General features: G+C 64.3%; 1 protein-coding gene across 20 annotated transcripts in view; it reads right to left on the reverse strand.

Annotated features, from left to right (window-relative positions):
- The window catches only part of SCRIB (scribble planar cell polarity protein), a 152,628-nt gene that overhangs the window by 122,715 nt on the left and 4,393 nt on the right, over positions 1 to 25,520 (reverse strand). For all 20 annotated transcript variants that reach the window (XM_071803696.1, XM_065832795.2, XM_065832797.2 and 17 more), the window contains exons 2-4: positions 3,603 to 3,720; positions 3,296 to 3,374; positions 397 to 486 (exon numbers count right to left, since the gene is read on the reverse strand). In XM_071803696.1, coding sequence (XP_071659797.1) covers positions 397 to 486; positions 3,296 to 3,374; positions 3,603 to 3,720 — 287 coding nt within the window. The remainder of the gene's footprint in view (positions 1 to 396; positions 487 to 3,295; positions 3,375 to 3,602; positions 3,721 to 25,520) is intronic.

Here is a 25,520-nt window from a genome sequence, read left to right on the forward strand (position 1 = left end):
CAACAGGAATAACGCTCAGAGGCGCTCGCACGGTAAGTCCAGGACAGCGGCAAGATAAAAGTGGGACTGCACGTCCTGCCCGTGTCACCATCCCAATAGCATGGTGTCCTCACCCCCATTTCCCTCCCCATTAGGAGGAACACGGTGTCCCCACCCCAAACCCGTCCCCGTTAGGAGGAACACAGTGTCCCCACCCCAATTCCTGCTCCCCGTTAGGAGGAACACGGTGTCCCCACCCCAAACCCGTCCCCGTTAGGAGGAACACGGTGTCCCCACCCCAAACCCGTCCCCGTTAGGAGGAACACGGTGTCCCCACCCCAAATCCGTCCCCGTTAGGAGGAACACGGTGTCCCCACCCCAAACCATCCCCGTTAGGAGCAACACGGGCACACTCACTTCCCGATGTCATTGGGGAGGCTCTGTAGGGACACATCGTTCAAGGCCAAATGGCCCAGGCTCCGAAGCTGTGTGAAGCCTTCTGGAAGCCTGCGAAAGCGAGACAGAGCAGAACACCGTTAATTCTGTGCACAAAACAAGCCCCAAATTCCTCACTGAAACCCCCCACGCCAGCCTCATCCCAGCCGGGATCAACACGTGAAAGGGACGAGCAGGACCCAGCACTGGCTCCTGATTCAGGACGTGCCCCTGTCCCTGGCACCGGAGCCTCCACAGGGCCAGGGGAGCTCGCCTGGCTCTGCGGGACTCGGGCACAAAGCCCAGGCTACGCTACGGCGTGTGATCTGTAACGTGGAAGCACGGAGGCTGCCACGGAACCCAAATGCCCATCGGAGAGGGCGCGTGCAGGTGGCAGCGCAGCGTTCCGAGACCTGGCAGTGCCACGATCGCAGCCCCGCGGCGCAAGAGAACAGGGGAGATCCTTCGCTGCTCGCAGGCAGCTCCGCTGCCCCGCCGCTCACAACACGCATCTCACAGGCCTGGGCCACAAAACGGCTCTGACAGGTAACTTCTGGTACAGAAGCGCCGCTCGTTGGAATGCTCGTCCCATCGGGGCAGTGCCTGGCGCCGCAGGGGGGGAGCGGAGAGTCACATCTATCCAGAGGGCGACTGGGGCAGCGCGTCCCCAGGGGCACAAAGGGCAGCGGGCCGGGGTCAGGCTGGCACCGGAGAGCACGGCTCACCGGGCAGAGCACACACTGGACTCCCAAAACGTCCCGGGCTAAGAGCCGGACAGACAGAAGGCTGAGAGAACAGACAGAGAGCCCCGTTCTGACATAGCTCTGGGCACCGAGACATCGGGGAAAGCCACCAAACACAGAGTTCAAAGCACTGCCGTCCTCAGTTATGGATCACACAGAGAGCAGACAGGACGGGCAGGAGGCAGAGAGGACGGGCAGGGAGGCAGAGAGGACGGACAGGAGGCAGACAGGACGGACAGGAGGCAGAGAGGATGGACAGGAGGCAGACAGGACGGACAGGAGGCAGAGAGGACGGACAGGAGGCAGACAGGACGGAGAGGAGGCAGACAGGACGGAGAGGAGGCAGACAGGACGGACAGGGAGGCAGAGAGGACGGACAGGAGGCAGAGAGGACGGGCAGGGAGGCAGACAGGACGGACAGGGAGGCAGACAGGACGGACAGGAGGCAGAGAGGACGGGCAGGGAGGCAGACAGGACGGACAGGGAGGCAGACAGGACAGACAGGAGGCAGAGAGGACGGGCAGGGAGGCAGACAGGACGGACGGGAGGCAGAGAGGACGGACAGGAGGCAGACAGGACGGACAGGGAGGCAGACAGGACGGACGGGAGGCAGAGAGGACGGACAGGGAGGCAGAGAGGACGGACAGGGAGGCAGACAGGACGGACAGGGAGGCAGACAGGACGGACAGGAGGCAGAGAGGACGGGCAGGGAGGCAGACAGGACGGACAGGGAGGCAGACAGGACGGACGGGAGGCAGAGAGGACGGACAGGGAGGCAGAGAGGACGGACAGGGAGGCAGACAGGACGGACAGGGAGGCAGACAGGACGGACAGGAGGCAGAGAGGACGGACAGGGAGGCAGAGAGGACGGACAGGGAGGCAGACAGGACGGACAGGAGGCAGACAGGACGGACAGGGAGGCAGACAGGACGGACAGGAGGCAGAGAGGACGGACAGGAGGCAGACAGGACGGACGGGAGGCAGACAGGACGGACGGGAGGCAGACAGGACGGACAGGGAGGCAGACAGGACAGACAGGAGGCAGACAGGACGGACAGCGAGGCAGACAGGACGGACAGGGAGGCAGACAGGACGGACAGCGAGGCAGACAGGACGGACAGGAGGCAGAGAGGACGGACAGGGAGGCAGACAGGACGGACAGGGAGGCAGAGAGGACGGACAGCGAGGCAGACAGGACGGACAGGGAGGCAGAGAGGACGGACAGGAGGCAGACAGGACGGACAGGGAGGCAGACAGGACGGACAGGGAGGCAGACAGGACGGACAGGGAGGCAGACAGGACGGACGGGAGGCAGAGAGGACGGGCAGGGAGGCAGACAGGACGGGCAGGGAGGCAGACAGGACGGGCAGGGAGGCAGACAGGACGGACGGGAGGCAGACAGGACGGACGGGAGGCAGACAGGACGGACAGGGAGGCAGACAGGACGGACAGGGAGGCAGACAGGACGGACGGGAGGCAGACAGGACGGACGGGAGGCAGACAGGACGGACGGGAGGCAGACAGGACGGACAGGAGGCAGACAGGACGGACAGGGAGGCAGACAGGACGGGCAGGGAGGCAGACAGGACGGACAGCGAGGCAGACAGGACGGACAGCGAGGCAGACAGGACGGACAGCGAGGCAGACAGGACGGACAGGGAGGCAGACAGGACGGACGGGAGGCAGACAGGACGGGCAGGGAGGCAGACAGGACAGACAGGGAGGCAGACAGGACGGACAGGGAGGCAGACAGGACGGACAGGGAGCACAGCACAGTGTCAGGCCTTGCTCTGCTCCTCTGCAGTACGACTCCACATCCCCTCTGGTTCGTGCACCGGGGTGAAGGGGTGAGGGGGGATAACCCGTTATTCCAAGAGGACAGGAGTCCTCGCTGCTCACACCGGTGGCACCGGGATGACCACAGCTCGTCAGCCCGAGCCGCCGGCCCTGCAGAAGGGGCAGCACGAACCAGCTCCCGCGCGGTGTCCGTCTGTCGGGAGACCGGACAGACGCCTGCAGCTCCGGGCGAGGGCAGCGAGGCAGCGCTGACTGCAGGGGAGGACGAGGACGCGAGGAAGAGGACGAGGAACTCAGCCTTCCTCCTCAGCCGGGCAAGAGGGCTGCGCTGGCCTTCCTACCTGGAGAGAGGATTCCCACTGAAGTCTGCGATTTCCAACGACTTGCAGAATTTGATGCTTTCAGGAATCTCTGGAATGTCTGGAAAAAATACGTAAAAGAAAAAAAGAAGCATGAGAAGAGCTGTCATGGAAAACAGGGCAGCGGGTACCGGTGACGGCCTAAGACACCGAAAGACAACCACGTTCCCCAGCTCAGGACCCACGAGAGGGTCTGCAGCACCGCGAGAGGGCCCGGCCTGTTCCCGACCAGGGCACAGGACAGCACCCCCGCGGCGGGAGGAGCTCTGGCCGCCGGCTCTGACCTTACCGTTGCGAGAGATGTCCAGCTCCACCAGCTGCATGAAGTTGGCCACCTCGGGGGGAAGCCTCTGGATCTCATTGTCGCTCAGGCCCAGCTTGCGCAGGTTCAGGAGCCTGAAGAACGGCTGCGGCAGGAGAGAGCAATGGGGTCAGCGGCAGCGCCGTGGGGAACCCGAGCGCCCACCCTGCGGACAACGGCCTCCCCAGCACCCCATCCTGCCGAGGTCCTCAAAGTGATGCACAGACCAGAACCCCGACTGATGTCTACAGGAGATGAGACTGAAAGGACAGAGGCATTAATCAGGGACACGGAGCTGGGGCAGGGTCTGCAGATGAAGCCGTGTGAGCAGCGGCTGAGGTCCCTGGGTTTGCTCAGCTGGAGCAGAGCAGACTGAGGGCAGAGCCCATGGGCTGCAGGTTCCTCAGCAGGAGCAGGAGGGGCAGGGTGAGCTCTGCTCTGTGACAGTGACAGAGCCCAGTGAACGGCAGCAGATGTGCCGGGGGCAGTGGGACATGAGGCAAAGGTTCTTCCCCAGAGGTGCTGGACACTGAACAGGCTCCCAGGGAGGGGTCACGGCCCAACCTGACAGTGTTCAAGAAGAGACTGGACAGCGTCCTCAGACACACGGGGTGACAGGAGCTGGAACCCATGGTCCTGTGGGTCCTTCCAGCTCAGGACACTCTGTGGTTCTATTAATTACTTCGCTTGATTATTCATTTAACATCTCTGTTATCCCAATGCTCTTCTCCCTCCCTTGCAGGACACCAATCAGACATTCTCTGCTTCCCGAGCCATCCGTTATCTCAGGCACCCCAAGAGCACCGCGAGCAGCCTGCGGCAGGCACTGCAGCGCCCTGAGTCCGGTCCAGAGACGCCAGCACGGGAGAACACGAGGGGACCTGCAACCAGAGCCCCGTCCCTGCTGTCACACACCTCTGCGGAACAGCACGTGCGTCAGGACAGCAGCCACAGGTCCCCGCACCACCAGGGACGGTCTGTGCCAGCCATGCTGGAGAGGGAGCAGCACGTCTGCGGGGCCCAAGTGACAGAGCTGGAGGAGCAAAGACAATTCCTTCCTAGAAACAGCACAGTCACGGTGACGTGGACTGAAGTGACCCCTAGGAGTCTGCTGCTCCAACAGCACCCAAGCTCTTCACACCTGCTCTTGTCCTCAGAAGTCAATTATATTTGCTATAAATAGTAAATTACAAGATTCATCAATCTAGACATCAACAGCCTCTCGGTAAGTTTACTAAGCACAACATACTATAATTACCAACTGGACGAATCCTGCAGCTGCTTCTCAGTGCGGGCACTGGGCAGCATGGAAAGCAGGACTGCGGCACTTGCTGCGTGTCCGGGATGGGCGAACAGCACCCAAACGACACCGATGGCTCGAGGAGGTCTACGCGCGTCCCACGGGCAGACGGAGGCAGAGACGGCTGCACAGGCACTAACGCTGCGCCTGGGGACGTGTTCGGCTACGACAGCTGCCCGGAGTCACCTCCGAGTGCTGAGCAGGTCCAGACGCCGGGCCTCAAGGACCTGACGACTCAGCCCGTGATGGGGAAGGAAGGAGCGGGAACAAAGCCCGGCCCGTGCAGTGACACCGGGGCCACTTCTGACCCGTGTCACCACCTGCCCGCCACGGAGGGGTCGCCGTGCGCGACAGATGTACCCGCAGGACCCCTCACGGGCCAGCAAACAGGGCCAGGGCTGCCCACACACACCACACCGGGAGCACCGAACCACGGCCTGAGCCCTGAACCTGCTTTCTCGGCTGCGTTTCCAGGAATCCATCTGCACAAGGGGCTGCTGAAACGGCCCCGGGCACAGCCGTGGGGTGCAGGGGCCTGTTCTGGTCCGGGGGTGGGACACCTGCACCTGTCCCCCGGGCAGTGACCCAGAGCAGAGCGGGCTGGAACAGACGAGAGGGGCTGCACAACGGCCACGGCAGGACCATGCCAGAGCCACTCACCACGGCAGGATCACGCCGGAGCCAGAGCCGCAGCAGCACCACACTGGGGCGGCTCGCCGCGGCAGGACCACACTGGAGCCAGAGCCGCTCACCATGGCAGGACCACGCTGGAGCCGCTCACCCTGGCAGGACCACGCCGGAGCCAGAGCCGCTCACCATGGCGGGACCACGCTGGAGCCGCTCACCCTGGCAGGACCACGCCGGAGCCAGAGCCACTCGCCATGGCAGGACCACGCCGGAGCCAGAGCCGCTCACCATGGCAGGACCACGCCGGAGCCACTCGCCATGGCAGGACCACGCCGGAGCCAGAGCCGCTCACCATGGCAGGACCACGCTGGAGCCGCTCGCCCCGCCGGGACAGGCCAGGACCTGGCCTGAGAAGTTCCCCACTGGACCCAGAGCTCCGCAGTTTCACACAGCAACGCCCCGGTCGGACGCAAACACAGGTCCCTGGCAAGGAAATACTCTCACAAATATTTGCTTATGTACGCATACGTACACATGACATATGTCCTAAGTGTATGTGTGCATACAGAAATCCGTGGAGCTTTAGATACAATATCCAAATACGCAGCAAATTTACAGCTTACGAGAGTTGCAATGACTGCAGAGCAAAGGCGGCCACGAAGCGTTTCCTGCGCGAACGAAGCTACGTGAATCGCACCGAGCTCTCTTCCAAAACTTCCACTTGCACGGAACTCCAGAAGGAACAAGTCCTACAACAGTCTGCTGCAGCAGAACATTTGTACCCAGCCATCACTGTCATCATCACACAGCACAGCAAAGATCAAACAGACTTCGCTCTCCGAGGATGAGATGATAAACAAGAGGACATTCCCCCTGCAGCCTGCGCGAGCGGCCCCGGCGAACCGGGGAAGCGCAGCGGCACCGCGGCCGCGCTCCGGCTGTCCCGCACACAAAACGGCCCCGGGACGCCCAACAGCGCGAGTTCTTCTTAGTTCAGTTTATCTAATGCAAATCGGCTTAATAGGAAAGGAAGTAGGTGAAAGTCTAAACGGCAACAAAGGCCCGAGCCAGGGCAGGAGGTTGGGAGACTTGATTTGCTATTGTTTCCTAGACCCTTCTCCTAATTTTAGAACGCAAGGAAATTCCAGGCAGGACATGGGGGTGACCTGGAGCGGACACGCTGGGAGCCACAGAGGGAACCCAGCACCCACGGCCCGGGCGCCCAGCGCTGCCGCCCGCGGGCGCTCTGTAAACGATGAGCAGAATGAAACCACGCTGTATGTTGCACTGCAATACATGGGCAGCATTTACTGACACAACAGAGATTCAAGAGCTGCCTGTGAGCAAACCGGGCGCTGGGAACACTGACGTCGGTTTTACCCAACGTTGAGTTTCACCTTCTCAGCTGGGCAATCAAACATCAGGACGGTTCTTCGGCTCAGGGCCCTGCGCCCACTGATGCCCAGGCCGGCTGGAGGGCACTGGGGGTGTAAAGAGTCTGTAAGCTCTGTAAGCCACGAGAAACACCCCACAAAACTGTAACGCTGAAAACAGGCCGGAAGATGTGAACTCCAGGCTCTGCAGCACGACTGAGACCCGCACCCCGCAGCCCCTCTCAAGAGGGAAGCAGCCAAACACGGGAGCCGTTCTGTTTATCTACAGCTTCGGAACAAAATTCTGTGGCTCCAGTCTCTCTAAAAAAACCAAAAGGGAACCTGGATCCATGAATTCTCAGTCCAAAGGGACAATGAGCAATATCCTTCTAATCCTTCGTGTACCGCAGCCCTTCATCACAGAGCCGTGGAATAAACCCAGCTGGAGGGAACGGCGGGTGCTGTCCAGCCCAAGCCTGGCCCAAAGCTGGGCCTAATGTGAGCTCAGACCAGGTCGCCCAGGCCTTGCCTGGTCGAGTCTTCCAAACCCTCCAGCGATGGAGGATCCAAAAGTGAACCATCCCGGTCCCTGGGTGCTCCTGGTGTCCATCTGTCCTGCCGCTGGTCACCGCGGTGCCAGGACGCCCTGCAGACCCCTGGGTGCTCCTGGTGTCCGTCCGTCCTGCCGCTGGTCACTGCGGTGCCAGGACGCCCTGCAGACCCCTGGGTGCTCCTGGTGTCCGTCTGTCCTGCCGCTGGTCACCGCGGTGCCAGGACGCCCTGCAGACCCCTGGGTGCTCCTGGTGTCCATCTGTCCTGCCGCTGGTCACCGCGGTGCCAGGACGCCCTGCAGACCCCTGGGTGCTCCTGGTGTCCGTCCGTCCTGCCATCGGTCACCGTGGTGCCAGGACACCCTGCAGACCCCCGTGGTGTTCCTGGGATGCTCCTGGTGTCCGTCCGTCCTACTGTCAGTTACCGTGGTGCCAGGACACCCTGCAGACCCCTGGGATGCTCCTGGTGTCCGTCCGTCCTACTGTCAGTTACCGTGGTGCCAGGACGCCCTGCAGACCCCTGGGTGCTCCTGGTGTCCGTTCGTCCTGCCATCGGTCACCGCGGTGCCAGGACACCCTGCAGACCCCCGTGGTGTTCCTGGGATGCTCCTGGTGTCCTTCTGTCCCACCGTCGGTCACCACAGTGCCAGGACGCCCTGCAGACCCCCGTGGGCCAGGACGCCCTGCAGACCCCCGAGGAGCCCAGCTCTGGTCCACCGAGGGCGGGTGCAGGCTGAGCACCTCGTGGCACACGGAGCAGCAGAAGAGCGGGGGAGATGGTCACGTACAGAGACCACGGCCAACACGGGTACACGCGACACGAGCTCGAACTCACAGGTCCATTTGCAGAACCAAATGAAAAGCCTCAAATGTCCCTTTTTGCTTCTGACACCAAATACTGAAGTGTGCACCAAACACAAACAACGGAAGAGAACGACCAAAACGTGGGGAGACCCAGACTGTGACCACCCTCCCAGATGAGGCGCAGCCCCTGCTGTACACGGGCTGGGCTCCCAGGACCCCGGCTGAACCCCCCTGAGCCGTCACTGCGCCCCCGTGGGTACTGACACCCACTCCTCTGCCCCGTGGGTACGGGACACCCACTCCTCTGCCCCCGTGGGTACTGACACCCACTCCTCTGCCCCCGTGGGTACGGGACACCCACTCCTCTGCCCTGTGGGTACTGACACCCACTCCTCTGCCCCGTGGGTACTGACACCCACTCCTCTGCCCCCGTGGGTACGGGACACCCACTCCTCTGCCCCGTGGGTACGTGACACCCACTCCTCTGCCCCGTGGGTACTGACACCCACTGCTCTGCCCCCGTGGGTACTGACACCCACTCCTCTGCCCCGTGGGTACTGACACCCACTCCTCTGCCCTGTGGGTACGGGACACCCACTCCTCTGCCCCGTGGGTACGGGACACCCACTCCTCTGCCCCCGTGGGTACGGGACACCCACTCCTCTGCCCCCGTGGGTACTGACACCCACTCCTCTGCCCTGTGGGTACTGACACCCACTCCTCTGCCCCGTGGGTACTGACACCCACTCCTCTGCCCCCGTGGGTACTGACACCCACTCCTCTGCCCCCGTGGGTACGGGACACCCACTCCTCTGCCCCGTGGGTACTGACACCCACTCCTCTGCCCCGTGGGTACTGACACCCACTCCTCTGCCCCGTGGGTACGTGACACCCACTCCTCTGCCCCGTGGGTACTGACACCCACTCCTCTGCCCCCGTGGGTACTGACACCCACTCCTCTGCCCCGTGGGCACGTGACACCCACCCCATCTGTCCCGTGGGTACTGACACCCACTCCTCTGCCCCGTGGGTACTGACACCCACTCCTTTGCCCCGTGGGTACGGGACACCCACTCCTCTGCCCCGTGGGTACTGACACCCACTCCTCTGCCCTGTGGGTACTGACACCCACTCCTCTGCCCCGTGGGTACGTGACACCCACTCCTCTGCCCCGTGGGTACTGACACCCACTCCTCTGCCCCGTGGGTACTGACACCCACTCCTCTGCCCCCGTGGGTACGGGACACCCACTCCTCTGCCCCGTGGGTACTGACACCCACTGCTCTGCCCCGTGGGTACTGACACCCACTCCTCTGCCCCGTGGGTACTGACACCCACTCCTCTGCCCCGTGGGTACTGACACCCACTCCTCTGCCCCGTGGGTACGGGACACCCACTCCTCTGCCCCCGTGGGTACGGGACACCCACTCCTCTGCCCCGTGGGTACTGACACCCACTCCTCTGCCCCGTGGGTACGTGACACCCACTCCTCTGCCCTGTGGGTACTGACACCCACTCCTCTGCCCCCGTGGGTACGGGACACCCACTCCTCTGCCCTGTGGGTACTGACACCCACTCCTCTGCCCCCGTGGGTACTGACACCCACTCCTCTGCCCCGTGGGTACTGACACCCACTCCTCTGCCCTGTGGGTACGTGACACCCACTCCTCTGCCCCGTGGGTACTGACACCCACTCCTCTGCCCTGTGGGTACTGACACCCACTCCTCTGCCCCCGTGGGTACTGACACCCACTCCTCTGCCCCGTGGGTACTGACACCCACTCCTCTGCCCCGTGGGTACTGACACCCACTCCTCTGCCCTGTGGGTACGTGACACCCACTCCTCTGCCCCGTGGGTACTGACACCCACTCCTCTGCCCCCGTGGGTACTGATACCCACTCCTCTGCCCCGTGGGTACTGACACCCACTCCTCTGCCCCGTGGGTACTGACACCCACTCCTCTGCCCCCGTGGGTACTGACACCCACTCCTCTGCCCCGTGGGTACTGACACCCACTCCTCTGCCCCGTGGGTACTGACACCCACCCCTCTGCCCCCGTGGGTACGGGACACCCACTCCTCTGCCCCGTGGGTACTGACACCCACTCCTCTGCCCCCGTGGGTACTGACACCCACTCCTCTGCCCCGTGGGTACTGACACCCACTCCTCTGCCCCCGTGGGTACGGGACACCCACTCCTCTGCCCCGTGGGTACTGACACCCACTCCTCTGCCCCGTGGGTACTGACACCCACTCCTCTGCCCTGTGGGTACTGACACCCACTCCTCTGCCCCCGTGGGTACTGACACCCACTCCTCTGCCCCGTGGGTACTGACACCCACTCCTCTGCCCTGTGGGTACTGACACCCACTCCTCTGCCCTGTGGGTACTGACACCCACTCCTCTGCCCCGTGGGTACTGACACCCACCCCTCTGCCCCGTGGGTACGGGACACCCACTCCTCTGCCCCGTGGGTACAGACACCCACTCCTCTGCCCCGTGGGTACAGACACCCACTCCTCTGCCCCGTGGGTATGTGACACCCACCCCTCTGCCAGGCCAGCAACCACAGTTAAACTGGAGAGACTTTTGTCTGAACAAGGACTGATGCCTCAGCAACTCTGAAGACCGACTTCAACAACGAAACATGATGATACAGGCAGAAATGAGAAAGGACGAAACCCCGGTGCAATTATTAACGAACCTCTTGATTCAGATCACTGCCTTCGGAGTAATTTTATAGATGAAAAGTCTGAGGCTAGCGGAGCCGAATCCCCGCTGTGACAGTCAGAAGTGCCATCGCTGCAGCGGGAAGGGAACAGCAGCTTCAGCGGGAAATGTCACAACCCGCCGAGCAGAGCGCGACCCTGGCCCCGCTTCGGTGCGCAGGCCGGTTCTGCTGAGGACCGCTTCCAAACACCACACTGCGGTTTCAGCCGACATTCCCCACAGAGACAGCAACAGGCTCAGCCGGTTCATGGAAGAGAGGCGCTGGTGGCCGCAAACACGGGCTCCGTTTGGCAGAGCCACCTCTGGCTCCCACGGGAACCGAACAGCGGGAGCTGAGGCACGGGTGGCACCGACAGCGCTGCCGCCCGGCCCGAGCCCCGCGGCCCCGGGGGACGGGCGGCCCGAGCCCCTGCAGCTCGCGCACGGCGCGGTGCCCCGCGCTTCATCGCACGCCGGCTCGGCCCGCGGCCCAGCTCTGCTCAGAGGGCGTTCCTGCCTGGGGAGGCAGAGAGACCCCGGGGGAGGCAACAGCCACCGCGGTTAGAAACGAGCCGCGATGCTCCCCGCGCCGCAGACGGGCGGCACTGCCACCGAGCCCAGAGGGACACCCCAACTCCTGAGCAGAGACACGGCCTGACAGTCCCTGCACCGCCCCGCGTCCTCTGCGCCAGCGCGGGCTGTCCCGCCCCTTCGGTGAAACAAACCAAATGTGTTTCCTTATGTTTACAGAGAATTTCCTCTGTTTCGCTCTGTGCCTGTTACCTCCGGTCCCACCACCGCACACCCGTGAGGAGTCTGCTCCGTCCCCTGGAGCCCGACAGCACACCCACACTGGTAACACCAGTGGGGAGAGTCTGCTCCGTCCCCTGGAGCCCGACAGCACACCCACACTGGTGAACCCCCGAGCCGCCTCTCGGTGCTGAGGGCCCCAGCGCTCCCAGCCTCTCCCCGTGCCACAGCTGCCCCGTCTCCCGATCGTTTCTGTGGCCCATCACAGGACACCTGTGTACGGCCCCACCTCCCGCCCGGGCGCCCAGCGCAGACAGGGTCCTCGGATGCGGGCCACCAGTGGGAGGCATTGCCTCCCCTGACCCGCTGGCCATGTTCTTTTAGCTGCCGGTCAACTCGTGGTCCACCAGGACCCCCGGTGTCTCTGAAAGCTGCTTCTCGGGTGGTCAGAGCCTGTTTGTACCAGAGCACGAGTTCACTCCTCCCAGGTGCAGAAACCAGCGTTTCCCCCGTTGAGCTCCGTAACCCTGTCTGGCCCGTTTCTCCAGCCTGCCAAGGCCCTCTGGACGCGGCACAACCCGACACGCAAAGTCACGCACAGCACGTAAATACACGGCAATTTCACACAGGGCCCTTGTAAGCCCAGTTTGTCTATAAGATGCCCTAAAACTCCGCCTGAAGGAGTTTCGCCCTCCTCTCTGCAGCCCGCGCGGCGTCGGCAGCGTGGAGACGGGACGTGCTCTCCCCAGACGGCCATCCCGCCTCCCGGACCATTGGCGTTCGCCCCTCTGGAACTCCCAGCGTCACTGCTGAGGCTGAGCAAGGCCCCAGGACACGGATCAGGGTGAACAGAGCCGGCTGTTAGCCCGGAGAACCACAGTATCCAGATACCGGCGCTGGGAATTCGGACACCACCCCCAAGGGCTCCCGTGGTGCTGCAGAGCAACGCCCAGCAGAGCTCCCCTTGCTCACGTGGATGGAAAAGGAGAGAAGGAGAAAGGACAGCGGAGGAAAGGATCAGACAAACCCGCTGAGCTACCGCTGAGCTACACGGCTCCCCAGAAACAACGAGTCCTGAGGGCAGGCCTGGAAAGCCAACCATTCCCCCATGGAGCCAGCCCGGCGGGCTCCATGGGGCTGGCAGCCACCGGCGACCCTGGCCACCCCACGCAGCCACCCCACGCGGCCACCCCACGCGGCCACCCCACATGGCCACCCCACGCGGCCACCCCACACGGCCACCCCACGCGGCCACCCCCACCTCCAGAAGAGGCTCAGTGGAGCTGGGTGTGCAGGAGGGAGGGAAACGGCTTCAGTCCGGGACAACCCAGCAGCCCGATGACGTGTGGCAGAGCAGGGACACGGAGCCTCCAGCCCCACTGAGCCCCCACACCACGCAGGGTCAGGGACACGGATCCTCCAGCCCCACTGAGCCCCCACAGCACGCAGGGTCAGGGACACGGATCCTCCAGCCCCACCGAGCCCCCACAGCACGCAGGGTCAGGGACACGGATCCTCCAGCCCCACCGAGCCCCCACAGCACGCAGGGTCAGGGACACGGATCCTCCAGCCCCACCAAGCCCCCACACCACGCAGGGTCAGGGACACGGATCCTCCAGCCCCACCGAGCCCCCACACCATGAAGGGTCAGGGACACGGATCCTCCAGCCCCACCGAGCCCCCACACCACGCAGGGTCAGGGACACGGATCCTCCAGCCCCACCGAGCCCCCACAGCACGCAGGGTCAGGGACACGGATCCTCCAGCCCCACCGAGCCCCCACATCACACAGGGTCAGGGACACGGATCCTCCAGCCCCACCGAGCCCCCACACCACGCAGGGTCAGGGACACGGATCCTCCAGCCCCACCGAGCCCCCACACCACGCAGGGTCAGGGACACGGATCCTCCAGCCCCACCGAGCCCCCACACCACGCAGGGTCAGGGACACGGATCCTCCAGCCCCACCGAGCCCCCACACCGCGCAGGGTCAGGGACACGGATCCTCCAGCCCCACCGAGCCCCCAGAGCAGCTGCCGCTGCCCGCCCGGCCGCAGCGCCTGCAGCGAGCCCAGAGCCCCCTGCCCACCACAGACCCCAGAACCACAGACTGGCTGTGGTGGGAACAGACCTCTGGAGATCATCCAGTCAATCCTAGGACTGTACAGACAGCGGTGCTGTACAACCCTAACATTACGTTCCCTTGGAAGGCAACCACCAGGCTGACGTGCCCCGGTGGCAATGACTGTGACAGCCCTGATCTAGTCCAACAGCTGCTAACGCGGGGTCACCAGAGCAGGTGGCACAGGATCACGTCCAGGTGACTCTGAATGTCCCCAGAGGAGACCCCACAAGCCCCTCTGCAGCCCATTCCTGGGCTCTGGCACCCTCAGAGTGACGAAGCTCCTCCTCGTGTCCCGAGCCTTCGTGTCGCTGAGGCTGTCCCAGAGGGGTCCTGAACTGTACCAGAGGGCTCCTGAACTGCCCCAGAGGGCTCCTGAACTGTCCCAGAGGGGTCCTGAACTGTCCCAGAGGGCTCCTGAACTGCCCCAGAGGGCTCCTGAACTGCCCCAGAGGAGCTCCTGGCCTGTCCCCAGAGCGCATCCTGAACTGCCCCAGAGGGCTCCTGAGCTGTCCCAGAGGGCTCCTGAGCTGTCCCAGAGCGGCTCCTGAGCTGTCCCCAGAGCTCCAGCTCTGCCCTCTCTGCCGCAGCTCAGGAAGGAGATCCCTGTGCCCTCCACACCATCACCAATAGACGTGTGAAGCCATTCCACCCGTCTGGGCAGGGGCACCTGTCCCGTCTCACCCAACGGCGCTGTGCCTGATCCCGGGGGAAGGGACAAGGACACGGCGGTGCCACCAGCATCCCTGGTGCTCTGGCCGCCAGCCCCACGCTGCTGCTGGCCTGGACACAGGGACAGCGAGGGCAGACGGACCCCGGGCTCCACAGCAGTTTCAGTGCAGGAGGGGCCGGGGGGTTCCAGGGCACAGCTCGGGGGTCCTTGCGGGTCCCTCCCAGCTCAGGACACGGTGGCCCCGCGGCACACGGCAGAGAGCGGGGGGCTGTCAGGTGCCACCCGGGCGCAGGGACACTCCTCCCTTAGGGCACAGGGTGCGTGCCCCAGGAGTCAGACTTACACAGCCCACAAAGATCTCACGCACAGGCCAACCTCTCTGCAACAACCCGCTGACAGCTAAGACAGCTGCAGAGCAGGAGCCGGGTCTGTGCTGCGAGCACGGCCCTCGCGCTGGAACTGCACAAAGCCTTCTTGCTCCCAAGGTGCTCCCAAGCTCTGCAACCCGGACAGCGCGTCCCAGACGTCGCCTCTTCCTCAAAACCAGACTGTGACAACACCCGCGGCCCCGAGACACCGGCCCAGAGCCGGGGGTGTTTGAGCAGGTGACGCACAGGAACCGCTCGGCGTTAATTCACCTCCGGTATGGGGTACAGGGATCCAGAGCAGAGGTTCCACCAACCTTTCCGATCCTGGAAGCGCCAGTGACACCGAGAGGTCCTCCTCACGCCCCCTTATTCTTACGAGAACTTCAGGTCCCGCTGTCCAGCCTGGCTGGTTCAGTCCCAGGGCCTCCAGCAGGACAGCACATGTTTAATTAAAGGCGGGATCAGACTGCAGCATGAAGATAATGACAGCTCTGGTGCTGATTCAGGAGCAAGGCGAGGGCCCGTTTCCCCGCGGCAGCGCACGGCAGAGCCGCGGCTGTCCCGGCACAACCAGCGAGGGCCGGGCTCGTCCGCCAGCGCCAAACGCAGCAGCTCGGGCGCCTCCTCAACGTCCACAGCAAAACCACATCGCATATTCGAGCCTTGAGTTTCGTTCGCATTTTCCTGGCAAAACGCGGCCCTGACATCTTGAGCGCGGCCCATGGAGGAAGCAGCGGCTGCTGTGCGTGTCTGCCCTCAGCCCTGGGAGCACGGGTAAGGAGTGAACGCACCGGCTCCCTCCTTACACCCGCGACGAAAACAAGAGCTGACCCCCGCTTTGCCCATGGGGTGGCCCTTGGGGAGCGGGGCCAGAGAGGGACTGAGGCGGAGCTGGGAGCAAAACCTGCACAGCAAACACCTGGGAGCTGATCAGCTCTGAGGTCAAACTCGGTCCTTCAAGTCGCAGTGCTCGAAGCCAGCGCCTCGCCGGTGGGGCCGCCAGGCAGACAGACAGACAGACGGACAGCTCTGCGGCAGCCGTGGCACGCCAGCCCCAGGCCACCCCGTGCAGCAGAGTCCCCCCGTGCAGCACAGCCCCTCCACACGCTCCTTGCCCTGCATCGCGAGAAACAACCCAAGCAACATGTGTTCCCAGAATAGCCAGACTCGAGAGGAACCACTCCACCTGAAACCTAGCGAGGATAATGGAGTTAATGGCAGCAGAGGTCACAAAAAGTGACTTCTGAGAGATGAGACATCAGTTTGGAGCTCCAGAAGAGCAGCTGCAGGCCTGGAGCCTTGCGGAGGGCTCCAGCACCGCTGTCCTGACAGATCCTCACACCCAGGTGCTCCAGGGAGCTCCAGCACCGCTGTCCTGGCAGATCCTCATACCCAGGTGCTCCAGGGAGCTCCAGCATTGTGGTCCTGGCAGATCCTCACACCCGGGTGTTCCAGGGAGCTCCAGCACCGCTGTCCTGGCTGATTCTCACACCCGGGTGCTCCAGGGAGCTCCAGCACCGCTGTCCTGGCAGATCCTCACACCTGGGTGCTCCAGGGAGCTCCAGCACCTCTGTCCTGGCAGATCCTCACACCCGGGTGCTCTTCCCAGAGCCTGGTGCCAGTTTCCTGGAGCCTCAGCCCGACCCACCAGGTGTGGGACAGGAGGGGCGGTGGACACAGCCCCATGTTCCACACAGACAGGGATCTCCGCCAGCAACGGACCCCAGCTGCAGCAGGGTTCCACTCTCCACTCCTCACAGCACCTACCGCAGATGCCAAACTGGTTCAGCCTCCCCTGGCCACACACGTAACCACGAACGCCCGAAGGCAGCAGCTCCGCAGGGTCCCGGGGAAGCAGCCGAACACCCGGCGCAGCAGCCTCGGGACACAGGCGGGTCTGCAGCCCTGTCACAGGGACAGGTCACCACCCCGTGCTCCATGGGACAGCGATGCAGGCTGTCCCCTGCCAGCCCCCTCAGTGACACAGGCGGGTCTGCAGCCCTGTCACAGGGACAGGCCACCTCCCCGTGCTCCATGGGACAGCGATGCGGGCTGTCCCCTGCCAGCCCCCTCAGTGACACAGGCGGGTCTGCAGCCCTGTCACAGGGACAGGCCACCTCCCCGTGCTCCATGGGACAGCAATGCGGGCTGTCCCCTGCCGGCCCCCTCAGTGACACAGGCGGGTCTGCAGCCCTGTCACAGGAACAGGCCACCTCCCCGTGCTCCATGGGACAGCGATGCGGGCTGTCCCCTGCCAGCCCCCTCAGTGACACAGGCGGGTCTGCAGCCCTGTCACAGGGACAGGCCACCTCCCCGTGCTCCACGGGACAGCGATGCGGGCTGTCCCCTGCCAGCCCCCTCAGTGACACAGGCGGGTCTGCAGCCCTGTCACAGGGACAGGCCACCTCCCCGTGCTCCATGGGACAGCGATGCGGGCTGTCCCCTGCCAGCCCCCTCAGTGACACAGGCGGGTCTGCAGCCCTGTCACAGGGACAGGCCACCTCCCCGTGCTCCATGGGACAGCAATGCGGGCTGTCCCCTGCCAGCCCCCTCAGTGACACAGGCGGGTCTGCAGCCCTGTCACAGGGACAGGCCACCTCCCCGTGCTCCATGGGACAGCGATGCGGGCTGTCCCCTGCCAGCCCCCTCAGTGACACACGCGGGTCTGCAGCCCTGTCACAGGGACAGGCCACCTCCCCGTGCTCCATGGGACAGCGATGCGAGCTGTCCCCTGCCAGCCCCCTCAGTGACACACGCGGGTCTGCAGCCCTGTCACAGGGACAGGCCACCTCCCCGTGCTCCATGGGACAGCGATGCGGGCTGTCCCCTGCCAGCCCCCTCAGTGACACAGGCGGGTCTGCAGCCCTGTCACAGGGACAGGCCACCTCCCCGTGCTCCATGGGACAGCGATGCGGGCTGTCCCCTGCCAGCCCCCTCAGTGACACAGGCGGGTCTGCAGCCCTGTCACAGGGACAGGCCACCTCCCCGTGCTCCATGGGACAGCGATGCGGGCTGTCCCCTGCCAGCCCCCTCAGTGCAGGAGGAGGGGACGCTCCCCAGTGCCAGCCCAGGCAGATCCAGAGCACGGCCGGGCCTGGAGGGGCACGGGATGTCCCCTGGGGCAGGGTAATGTCCCCATGGGCACAGGATGTCCCCGCAGACATGGGATGTCCCCCGGGGCAGGGGGCCATCCCCATGGACATGGGATGTCCCCCAGGACAGGGGGCTGTCCCCACAGACACGGGATGTCCCCCAAGGGAGGGTGATGTCCCCATGGACACGGGATGTCCCCACAGACACAAGATGTCCCCCGGGGCAGGGAGATGTCGTCATGGGCACAGGATGTCCCCATGGACATGGGATGTCACCCGGGACACGGTGATGTCCCCACGGACACAGGATGTCCCCCGGGGCAGGGTGATGTCCCCACGGACATGGGATGTCCCCATGGACACGAGATGTCCCCACAGACACGGGATGTCCCCCGGGGCAGGGTGATGTCCCCGCAGACATGGGATGTCCCCATGGACACGGGATGTCCCCACAGACACGGGATGTCCCCCAGGGCAGGGAGATGTCCTCACGGACACAGGATGTCCCCCAGGGCAGGGTGAAGTCCCCACAGACGTGGGATGTCCCCGTGGACACGGGATGTCCCCACGGACACGGGATGTCCCCCGGGGCAGGGCAGCAGCACCCCACACCCAAACAGGAGCAGTCCCCGTGCCCACGTGCCCTGGAGCCCGGAGCCGAGGTGACCGACCCTGCGCAGGCACCGGCTGCCGCAACACAGCCCTCCTAACGCAGACCGGCCGGATTTCCGACTATTTAACCCCACTATCAGCCCCTGAGGAATGTACTGCAGATACAGAAAAGTACTTAAGCGTCAGGAACACATTCCAGCTGAGACAAAGCGAGTTGTCTCCAAGCCAAAGGCTCGGCAGCTGCTCCTTCCCAGGCAGTTGAGCCGGGCCTGAGGAATGCCGAGCCCCTGGGCCGGACAGGGCAGCACGGCACGGGCGCAGAGCGGAACCTCTGATGCACACAAACAAACCAGGTCGGGGCCACAGAAAGGGAACCCCCGAGCCAGAGTTAGATCACACGGCACGACGAACACCCCGCCCGGCAAAGAGCTGCGGGGAGCTCCCCCGGCTGCAGGTCACGGTGCTGGGCTGCAGCCCGAACGACGCAGCGCCCGCCCCGCGCGAGCAGGAACCACAGCACAGGCGGCCTCACCCGTCCTGCACGGCGACGGTGCCAGTGGCCCCTGCGCGGTGACACAGGGCCGGCGGCCCCTGCGCAGTGACACGGTGACATGGTGCCAGCAGCCCCTGCGCGGTGACACGGTGCTGGCGGCCCCTGCGCAGTGACATGGTGCCAGCGGCCCCTGCGCAGTGACACGGTGCCGGCAGCCCCTCGCAGTGACACAATGCCAGCAGCCCCTGCACAGTGACACGGTGCCAGCAGCCCCTGCGCGGTGACAAGGTGCCAGCAGCCCCTGCACAGTGACATGGTGCCGGCAGTCCCTGCACGGTGACACAGGGTCAGCAGCCCCTGCACAGTGACACAGTGCCAGCAGCCCCTGCACAGTGACACGGTGCCGGTGGCCCCTGCACGGTGACATGGTGCCAGCAGTCCCTGCGCGGTGACACAGTGCCAGCAGCCCCTGCACGGCGACACAGTGCCAGCAGCCCCTGCACGGCGACACGGTGCCGGCGGCCCCTGCGTGGTGACATGGTGCCAGCAGCCCCTGCGCGGTGACACAGGGCCGGCGGCCCCTGCACGGTGACACAGGGTCAGCAGCCCCTGCACGGTGACACAGGGCCGGCAGCCCCTGCACGGTGACACACGGTGACGGTGCCGGCAGCCCCTGCACGGTGACACGGTCCCGGCAGCCCCTGCGCGGTGACACAGGACCGGCAGCCCCTGCGCGGTGACATGGTCCCGGCAGCCCTTGCACGGTGACACACGGTGACGGTGCCGGCAGCCCCTGCACGCTGACATGGAGCAAAAGCATTAATCTGGAGAGCTCTGCTAATGTAATTTCACAGGACAGCACCCTGGTGCAGCTGAAGGACCAAGCCTAACAAACCCACGCCAAGCACCATCCAAGGACCTGCCCCTTCCTACCTGTGGTACCGCCGACCTCTTCCCACCCAGCACCCCCGGGAACGGGGGGACCGGACCCACCAATCCAGCTCTCTTCCTCTAAACCGCCTTCCGACCACAGAAAGGTCAGCTGGCAGCTACAAAACCATCATTCACTTATCTGTAACGCCACAAATATTAGCAACAGGGAAAAACGCCAAGAGTTAGACAATAACCTGTCTCAATTGTTTCAGATAGGAATGCATTTTCTTGAGGCAGAAAATCGTATCACCCCGTAAGTTTATACAACAGACGCATCTCCAGCACTGAGCGGCACCACAGAACAAACCAACCCCAACAAACGAGCTCTAACCCCGAAACTGGGAAACCGAGGCCAGGCGATGAGATGAAGTTCACTATGGGTGCCGAGCGGGGCGTTCAGATCACAGCAGGCTGAGCGCCCAGGGCTCACGGGAGCACGTTCGGGGGCTGGAAAAGTCTTAAAGAGGAGTAAAGTGTCCTCGCGTGGAACGGGACAGCAAGAGATTCCGACACAGAAGACAAACAGCTCTGAACGGGAAGAGTACAAAGAAGAGGAAAGTGCCCGAGCAGCTCTCGGGGAACAGCTCAGCTGTCCCCCATTAGATCCCTGGAGCAGAGATGGAAAAGCCGTCAGAAGCTGCAGAGAACCTTGCGATGCGCGAGCTCCGTGGGCCGCCACATCCTCCGCCGCGCACGGCGCGCCCGACCCGCCGCCGCTCCTCCACCGCCACGCTGCCACCGCCACCGGGCCACGCACCGGGAACACCCGGCGCAATCTACATAACAGGTCAGGCAGACCTGCAGAGGCTAACCCAGTCCTGTCTCTGCCTCTAACCGTCAGTGACGCGCCACCTACATCGCTGCTGGCAGGCACTCAGACAAGAGGCAAAGGGAACGAGCAGAGGCCTCGGGGACGCGAGCGGATCAGGCGCTCCATGGGGACGGCCACCAGGACAGAGCGTTCACGCCTCCGAGACGGCGCCCGGCACACCAGCGGGGACCCGAACCAGGCAGGAGCTGCCGCCGAGGTTCCCAGGGCGCCGAGGCAGCGCAGGCGTGGGCCACGTTGCCCGGCACACCGCACAGACACAGCCTGAGGTTCACAGCCACCGGGCCAGCCGACCCTGCCGAGGAGGCGCCTTCCGCTGACCGCCCGCGCCGCACGAACCAGCGTCAGGGGACATCTGGGGAGGCAGCACCGCTCAGGCCACAGCCGCCTGAAGCTCCATGAACTCCTTGCTCCATGGGGCCTGTTTGCCGCCCAGCACGGCTCTGCCCTTCACCGTGAGGCTGATCCAAATGTGCCCAAGACCTGAGCTCCTCCGACACCCAGCACGGCTCTGCCCTTCACCGTGAGGCTGATCCAAATGTGCCCAAGACCTGAGCTCCTCCGACACCCAGCACGGCTCTGCCCTTCACCATGAGGCTGATCCAAATGTGCCCAAGACCTGAGCTCCTCCGACACCCAGCATGGCTCTGCCCTTCACCGTGAGGCTGATCCAAATGTGCCCAAGACCTGAGCTCCTCCGACACCAGCAGGGCCACACGCTGCCCCACTGCGACGCCGAGCACACCCCTGGCAGCTCCCGGACAAGGAAATACCAATAGTCAATTCTTATTCGTAAACCTTAAAGCATAAACTCACTTTCGTGCTCTCTTTCCTGTTCCTTTGCTTGTATGGCCAAGCTCCTTCTTCCATAACTGAGCCTGTGCTCAGCCAGTACCCCTCCAGCACGAATCCTGAACCCCCGAGTCACCACCCAGGATTTACACGACAGACAAAAGGATGAGGGTGAGACAGCCTGCATTTATTTCAACTTCTGGGCGACGGCACGTCCAGAACACCCGGCTGCTGGAGGAGCAAAACCACGTCCACCTGCACACGCTAACTCAGGCGGCTCCCGAGCTCCCGAGGAGCGGAGCGGGACGCCAGCTCTGCGCACAGGTCTCCCAGCGGCCAAGCAAAACCAGTTTCCTGACTGGATTTGTTAAACAAATGCAGCTCGCAGTTCTGACAGAGCCCGCGACGCAGGGAATCACATGCAGGAGAAGGCGCCCGCCCCAACCCCAGAGCCGCCCGGTCAGCCACGCCGGTCCCGCCGCCGGCTCCCGACTGTCCCGGGAAGGGCTGTTAGCGTGGGGAGACTGAGCCGAGCGGCTTCGCTCCTCCTCGGAGGTGAAGAAAACCTGAGATCCTCCCTGCAGGCCCCAGATGCCAGGAAATTAAAAGCTGCCCTTAATTAGCTTTGCAAGGCCCCACCTTGTCTTGGGAAAGTGACACCCGGGTTTCACCACGGGGTGCAGCCGATCAGCCCGGTTCCGGCTGCCGAACCGGAGCTGCTGGAACTCGCGCTGCTCCCGCCAGCCCAGAACCGGCCTCACCAGCCCAGAACCGGCCTCACCAGCCCAGAACCGGCCTCGCCGAGGTGCCAACGGCAGCAAGCCAGCACGGGAGGGCCTGCCCGGGCCCAGCGGCCCCTGCCCCGGCCCCACCGGCCCCCGCCCCGGCACCAGCGGCCCCCTGCCACTCCACCCACTGTCCACGTCTCAGTTTCCAGCACCAGTAACAGCCCACCGGGCAGTGCAAGAAAAGGGTTCTGCAGTGGGGCAAAGTTTTCATGGGAGCTTTAGTAAGAAAAAAGGAAACGGCAGGGAAACGGCAGCGGCTCCATCAGACGTCCCCCGGCCTGCCGCCAGCACCCGCACCAACACTCTTTACTTCCCCCCTTTCCTGTCTCATCCCATGCCCAGGTGTCCCTCAGCAGGTGTCTGTCCCTCTGCAGGTGTCTGTCCCTCAGCAGGTGTCTGTCCCTCAGCAGGTGGGTGTCCCTCTGCAGGTGTCTGTCCCCTCTGCAGGTGTCTGTCCCTCTGCAGGTGTCTGTCCCTCTGCAGGTGGGTGTCCCCTCAGCAGGTGGGTGTCCCCTCTGCAGGTGTCTGTCCCTCTGCAGGTGTCTGTCCCTCTGCAGGTGGGTGTCCCTCTGCAGGTGGGTGTCCCCTCTGCAGGTGTCTGTCCCCTCTGCAGGTGTCTGTCCCTCTGCAGGTGTCTGTCCCTCTGCAGGTGGGTGTCCCTCAGCAGGTGGGTGTCCCCTCTGCGCGCGGTCCCTGTCCGGGCACACGGAGCTGCTCCCAGCTCCACACCGACCTGTTCCCCCGCTCCCCTCCCACGCCGGCCCCGCTCCACCCAGCGTCATTCCGACCTCTCCCTTGGCTTCCCACACCCCACACAGCACCCGGGATCCCTGCGATCGCTGGGCTGGGACGGCCCCGCGCCACCCCCGAGCCCCGGGGCGGTCCTGCGGGTGAGACCCACGCCTCCCAAGCACCCGTGGAGAGCGGACCGAAGGAGTCGGGCGGTTTTCCGGCTCCAATGTAATGATTTAGCGGGCTGTACCCCCGAAACCCGTACCCCGACCGAAGGACCTGCTCTCGATCTGCTGCTGCGCCACGCAGCCCCGCGGAAATCGCTTTGTGCAAGGTGTTCCCTGCTCGGGAGCCCAGACACCCTCGCGAGGAGCACACGAACTCCCCAAACGGAATCCATCCTTTCCCATTACATCAAGCCGCATCGCCCTGGCAGCAAATCCCTGCAACAAGGCAGCAGATGCTCCCAACACAGATCTAATCTAGCACTTCAAACCACCACAGCAGAGCCACCATAACGAGACATCTGGACTCAAAACAGGGAAGACTCCACGTGGGACAAACAGAAGCGGCGCAGGGGCAGATGAAGAGCGCTGGGCGCTGCGGACGGAGGGAGGGAGGCGGTGCCGCCCAGCGCGGGCAGTGGGATCACCAGAGCCGGGCAGAGCGCGGGGACACGCGAGTTCTGGTGCAGGGGAGACGGTGCCGCACACAGAGCGAGAGGGCGCCCGTGTCCCTGGGCTCTGGAGCCAGCGGAACGAAGGCAAAGGAAAGCAGGGCAGGCAGAGGGGCCTGGCAGCGGGCGCGGGGTAGGAACAGCCACAGGAGTCAGGCGCATTTGAACATTTCTGAAGGCAGTTGCTCGCTAACTGTAAAACAAGATGACCCCTCCAAAAGCCACCTCCACATGGAAGCCTTCCCCAAAATGTCCTGCTTGAGCCCTTAAAAACAGCTTGCTCTGGGCAAACCTGCTCCCGAAGGCTGCAGGCCGTCTCAGTTCACGTTTTCGCACGGATCCTCCTGCCGTCCCTCGCACAACGGGCGCGTTCGCACGGATCCTCCTGCCGTCCCTCGCACAACGGGTGTGTTTGCACGGATCCTCCTGCCGTCCCTCGCACAACGGGTGTGTTTGCACGGATCCTCCTGCCGTCCCTCGCACAACGGGTGTGTTTGCACGGATCCTCCTGCCGTCCCTCGCACAACGGGTGTGTTTGCACGGATCCTCCTGCCGTCCCTCGCACAACGGGCGCGTTCGCACGGATCCTCCTGCCGTCCCTCGCACAACGGGTGTGTTCGCACGGATCCTCCTGCCGTCCCTCGCACAACGGGTGTGTTTGCACGGATCCTCCTGCCGTCCCTCGCACAACGGGTGTGTTTGCACGGATCCTCCTGCGGGCCCTCACACAACGGGTGTGTTCGCACGGATCCTCCTGCCGTCCCTCGCACAACGGGTGTGTTCGCACGGATCCTCCTGCCGTCCCTCGCACAACGGGTGTGTTTGCACGGATCCTCCTGCGGGCCCTCGCACAACGGGTGTGTTTGCACGGATCCTCCTGCCGTCCCTTGCACAACGGGTGTGTTTGCACGGATCCTCCTGCGGGCCCTCGCACAACGGGTGTGTTTGCACGGATCCTCCTGCCGTCCCTCACACAACGGGTGTGTTCGCACGGATCCTCCTGCGGGCCCTCGCACAACAGGCGCGTTTCAGCAGGAAACGGCCCCTGCCCCGACCCAAACCTCCCCCGTCACCCCCTGGGGAGGACACGCGCACACTGTGTTGCTGCTGGCGGAAGGGCCATTTATTTTCAGTTTCATCCCATATCCACCTTGTGTAACACGGATTCCTACCCCCGCAGCAGGTACCTGCCCTACCCACGTGCCCCCGACAGTGACATCCTGTACTCGCGTGGGACCAGAAGTGCCCTCCGCACCCTCCGGCCACCCCGTTAGCACGACCCATTGGGACACAGGGGTCAGACCCCAGGGCTAACCCTGCGTCCTGGCTCCACAAACCGCACGTCTCCTCAAGGACCGTCCCGGCACCAGCTGGAGGGGCCCGGGGGGCTGGAACCGGGAGGACCGTGGGTCCCGCTCCCGCTCCCGTCCCTGTCTCCAGGCGCAGTGTCCGCGGCCGTTCCCGCGGCGCTCGGGCGCTCGTGCCTCCCCTCTGCCCTCACCGTGCTCGGGAAGGGCGCCGAGGCTGCGCCGACACCCGTCCCGGCTGTGCAACCGCGGTGGCCGACACCCGTCCCGGCTGCGCAACCGCGGCGGCCGCAGCAGCGCTGCACGAGCACCGCGAGCCCAGAGCACCGCGGCCCCAGCCTGCGCCGGGACGGGCAGCGCGAGTACGACGGTGAC

Source organism: Patagioenas fasciata, chromosome 2, assembly GCF_037038585.1.
Source record: "Patagioenas fasciata isolate bPatFas1 chromosome 2, bPatFas1.hap1, whole genome shotgun sequence".
NCBI classification, from domain to species: Eukaryota; Metazoa; Chordata; class Aves; order Columbiformes; family Columbidae; genus Patagioenas; species Patagioenas fasciata.